We start from the raw sequence: 5,323 nt of genomic DNA, 5'->3' as shown, positions 1-5,323 counted from the left end.
GTCTGCCCACGACGGTTCGTCTTGCAGGTCCGTCGCCAAGTTCAGAGAGTCGATTTCAGTACCCAATTTTCAGAAGTCTTAAGTCTTTTGGAACGAGACCCCCTCGACGGCCCGTCGTGCTCATGACGGTCCGTCGTGGGTTCCGTCGACTCACACAGTTTTTCCAGAAATAAAATCTGCTGCTCAAAACGACTAAACAGGTCGTTACATTGACACTACCCTTCGTTGTCTAAATAGAGGGATTTCCTCTTATTTTAGAACAACAAAAATTATGAATTTATTATTCTTCTTCTTTTGCACAAATAAATATTCATGTACTCTTCTCATGTTGAGTGACTTACTACACCATTGTATTTTGTATGAATATTAGTATTGTTCTATCCTGAGAGGATCTATCCTCTCAGATACTAGATGAGAATAATTTCCTTAAGGGGACAATGTGCATTCAGTGGGCTCAATTTTTTCCATTCTGTTTCATTCTATTGTTAAGATGATGGTATATTTTTCTAGTCATTAGTTTATGTTTATGTTTATATTATTAATATAACAGTTTAAGATTTCAAAGGAATGCTTTGCTTTAATAAAATGTTATTGACAATGTAGAGTATGTATCGAAAATATAAAAATTACTGAATAATCGTATGTAAGCTTAAATACAAGTGAATTACTTATTCATGGACACCAATAGTGTAGAAACAGGTTGACTACACAAATGGCTAGGACCGTCAACATAAAAAATATTCACTGCAAAGGTTGAATTTTGATGTGTTTGATTTACAACCTCAATTGCTACAATCACTTCTTGTTCGACTGGATCACTGGAAAAATCATTATTTAAATTTGAACTAAATGAAGTATCATGTAACACCTCGATATTTGAAGGAGTTAAATTTAGAAAGAACTAATTTGGAAAGGAACTAATTTAAAATTCTGCATAACGATGAGTTAGGTGGCCCATAAGACATCAAATGAAATGTCTTGGACCTTTTTCCAACGCCATCGAGTTTGATGAATTTTGAGCTCGTATGAGGGAGAATATCCCTTTGAAGTCTGCCTGCCCTGTTAAGAAATGTTACCGAAATTATGAGGAGTATTTTGATTTTTTTTCTTTACCCATCATATTTCAGCGTTTTTAGTATTATTTTTGGGATCAAATCTAATGTGGGTCAGTTTTACGAATCCTAACTTACGCCTAGGGTTTTAGAATTTGAGGAGCTTAGGGTCAGTTGGTCAATTGACTGATTTGCCCTTGATCTCCTCATATTCCTTCTATTTTATGTTTAGTATTTCTTTGTTTATTTTTTTTAGTATCTTATAAATTTAAAATTACTTATAAAAAGTTTGGCTGACTCTCAAAATTTTACCCATGCCACATAAATTGAGACCGAGGAAATAAAATATCTTATTAAAAATTACGTTAAAAATAATATAAAGTCACAATGATTAGCAACTTAAATTATTTTAAAAACATATCAAAATTTTGATTAACTTTCAAAATGCGAATTTGAGGAGCTTATGCTCAATCAATCAAACGACCAATTTGCCCTTCTCCTCAAATTTCCTCTATTTTATATTTAGTATTTCTTCGTTTATAAAAAAACTCGGTTAACTCCCAAATTCTCACATATGCCACATAAATTGAAACTGAATGAATATCATATATTATTTAAATATTGCATTAAAAGTACTATAAATCACAGTAATTAATAGCTTAAAATATTTACAAAGACTGTGAAAATTTTGAGTAACTTTCAAAATTCCACCTAAATTGAGACGGATGAACTAACTTATATTATTTGAAAACTATATTAAGGATACCATAAATAACAATAATTCATAACTTAAAATACTTTTAAAAATGAATTAAGAATTGATTAACTCTAATTTTTTCATGTGCCACATCAATAACAATAATTAACAACTTAAAATATTTAAACAAATATATTAAAAAATAATTAACTATTAAAATATCACATGTGCCACAAATGTTATTTGAAAAGCATGCTAAAATGGCATTGATATGGTAAGTTTACAATTATACCCTTGTTTCATATTCTTTTGAAGTCAACTTTTCAATAAATGATAAATAAATCTATTTTTTATTTTTAATTTGTTTGTTGAGATTTCTTTTTCAAAATCAAATTTTGTCTAGTAATGCAATGGTGAAATTAATTAATCAATGTATGAAGTATCAAGTATCTATTTTCAAGACCAATTAACTATCAAAGGTAGAATAGAAAAAACATTGTAATTCGTGCATTAATTTTATGAAATGACAAGTATTATGAACCAATAATTTATAGTGTAGATGACATATAAAAAAGAACGGGAGAGTAAAGATGAATAGGACATGTATTAAAATCTTTTCCCATGGTTTAATTGATTTGGTTCAGTTTTCAATTTGGATGAGTTTTAACAAATGATGAACACCCCTAATGAGAGTCATAGTAAAATAAGATACGGATGATATTTGAGTTATAATCCAAATCAAAACCACAAAGCCGTTCCAACAGTATTCATACTCTCTTTTAATTGAGACTCTACGAATTCGCTTATCTGCAAGCGATTTTCAAAAGGGAGCTTAACAAACATAAACAGCATTGATCGTATTCCTTTCGGACCCAAAGAGTTGGGGAGCACTGTGACCTTTGATTTTTGGGTGTTGGTGGTTGTTGGAAGGTAGATTAGATAAATGATCTACCGATGGCCTTAGGGGGCGGAATGGGATTTCACAAAATCTAAGCTTGGACTCCAGGGCCTCACAAGTAATAGTTATCTAGTCCTAGATCCCTAAGAGCATCAGTTGCAGCATTCTTACAGCTCTTGTAATTCATCTTAGCCTTTCTTATTAGCTTCTCAATGCCATTACCAAGCAAAATAGTTCTGCAAAAAACATTCACCATGTCAAACTTAGTTCCTAAGAGACTGCTGGCCGAGAAAATGCTTCCTGACAACCGGCATTTGCACCAAACCACATTACTTATCCATGATTTTGTGATACATATTAAGGTGAGAATATATGCTAACTAACCATCCATGATTATGTGATAAGAGTTTGACTAGATGTATTGGTTATTTGGTTTGGTACAGATGCCAGCAGCAGATAAGTTTTTTGCAATTTACCCTTAAAAACTGGCACATCAAATCTTTAACATATCAGCAGAAAGCAAATAGCATGTCTAGAGGGCACTTGCCTGTTTTCTGGATTCCTAACCACAAGATTTCGGATCATGAAACAACAGCTTCTTTGCAGTAGCTCTGATTCTGGAAACCTCTGCATAGCTTGGATAACAATATCACCAGCTCCGGCTTCAATTGCACATGCAGCATTATGTGGAAACCTCAAGGACAGTACAGTTATCATAGACATGACCTGAAACATGGAAAGAGTAGCTAAGAGGTCTTTTGGTGCCTAAATTGTATACATGCAGATGGTTTTGTACCTTTTGAGGTGTTCACAAAGATAGATGGAATTAATAGGACTTTCCTATGCAATGACACAAATGAGAATTAGGATACTGTTTGTAAAAGCAAAAGAAAAGGAAGTTTGGGTATAAAAAAATGTAAAGAAACCACAATCTTGTAATGCTTGCAAAATATGATTCCAAAGTAGCTTTCGAGTTTAGTGATCTTTGGACCATGTGATTCGCAGCAAGTATAATCAAAATTAAACTTGTCGAATTGGCTTCCTAAGCAAAATGCTTCCCATTTTTGGAGAAGTCTTATGAAAGCTAAGCCTGTTTTTTGCTTTTTGATAGTGAAAAGCCAAGCCTGTTTTGACATTGACTCGGGTAGACATTTCATTACCGCATCTGATGTGATGATGCATGAGAACTGGATCTATCTTCTACAATTTATTATCTCGACTCATCTGACATAATTATTGGTTTATCCCATTTTATTGCAAATAATGTTGTATTTGCAGATAAAATCAGTTGAAATGGAATAGGTAATGGGACATTCAGCATACGAGATAGCTTGTGACGATGAAACACCCCCCAAATGACAGAAGATGGACTGATACATGAAAAATTCGGATTCCTGAAAAAATGAAATAGTTTATGTGGCTTGTGAGACATAATAAACTTATATCAATGGTATTACCTCATGTAGAACAGCCGGATCATCGGAAAATCTCGTTGCAAGTTTCATAAGCTTGTTCATGCCATCCTTATCTACAATAGCACTCTTGTTTATGTCACTTCCTGCCAACTGCTCACTATAATATATTAAAATTTAATTTTAAGAAAGGAAGAGTAGCAAATAATCAATTCATGGGGACCAAAAGAAAGCTGAAGTTATTACTCCACATGCACAACCAGAAAACTTGATAAGTAATGACAAACAAAATTAAACATGATTCAGAATATTCAATCTACTTATCAGAAAAAAAAAAACAATTTATACATCAAAAACCAAATTTAATGTGTACAAATATGCTATGAACAAAATTTTAGGAATTGCACCTGATAGCCAGTTTTGACCCTTTTATTTAAACTATGTACATCTCAAATCAGTTAACTTGTAGCTAGTATTGACAAACTTCAGATTAAGTATGTATACTCCTCTGCTTCTCCTTCTTCATAGTTGTTGCTTGAGTAAAGGTGTGGCCCAAGTTGCTTATTGCTACGTTGGCATCAAATTTAATGAAAATTATGTAGCTAGCTTATATAGTAAATACGTAAATGAGCCCAAGAATTATTCATTGAAGTACAGTACCAAAGAATACAACATTGAGTTACGTACTCAGCGTTTATGAGGAAGAAACTTGCACTGATATCCTAGAGGTCTTCTCTATTATATAATTTACCTCTTCTAGAGCCCTATGCTATGATGGAGAAGGATGAGTGGTCAACTTTGTTCCAATGTCCTAATCACCACTAGAATGACCAGAAAGAAGGTATTGATCGGGGTCTGAAGTTAGGTCCGCCAAACTTCAAACATACAGGTCCGAAGTTTTGGACTGACAGGACAAAGCTTCTAACAAAATGTCTGAAGTTTGTTTGCTCCAAAAATGATTTAACATTTGGTTGTGTCAAGCCTATTTCAGAGCAATATGTCTGAAGTTTGTAACTTCAGAGCTCAGACCCAAAACTACAAACAAAACGTCTGAAGTTTGCATGCTCCAAATCGATTGACGTTTGGTTGTCAAGCCTAGTTTCAGACCCATATATGTCTGTAGTCTGTAACTTCAGAGTTCAGACCCAGATTTTTAAAACTTTTTTGGCGAATGAAAGATGATTCAAAAGTGGATAAACTTACAAAACTTTAAAGCTTCGGCTATGCCTTAAATAGGGGTCCCAAAATTGGGCCATCTGTACGC

General features: G+C 33.4%; 1 protein-coding gene across 2 annotated transcripts in view; it reads right to left on the bottom strand.

Moving 5' to 3' along the window:
• Positions 1–2,334: 2,334 nt before the first annotated feature.
• Positions 2,335–5,323, bottom strand: part of LOC107005127 (armadillo repeat-containing protein 6) — a 10,076-nt gene continuing 7,087 nt past the window's right edge. The window contains exons 6-8 of one of the 2 annotated variants that reach the window (XM_015203625.2): positions 4,105–4,212; positions 3,195–3,373; positions 2,335–2,883 (exon numbers count right to left, since the gene is read on the bottom strand). In XM_015203625.2, coding sequence (XP_015059111.1) covers positions 2,760–2,883; positions 3,195–3,373; positions 4,105–4,212 — 411 coding nt within the window. In that variant the 3' untranslated portion in view covers positions 2,335–2,759. The other variant, XM_015203627.2, reaches the window with a different exon arrangement.

The sequence above is a fragment of the Solanum pennellii genome, chromosome 11 (assembly GCF_001406875.1).
Source record: "Solanum pennellii chromosome 11, SPENNV200".
Classification (NCBI taxonomy): domain Eukaryota; kingdom Viridiplantae; phylum Streptophyta; class Magnoliopsida; order Solanales; family Solanaceae; genus Solanum; species Solanum pennellii.
This window is presented reverse-complemented; position numbering and strand designations above follow the sequence as displayed.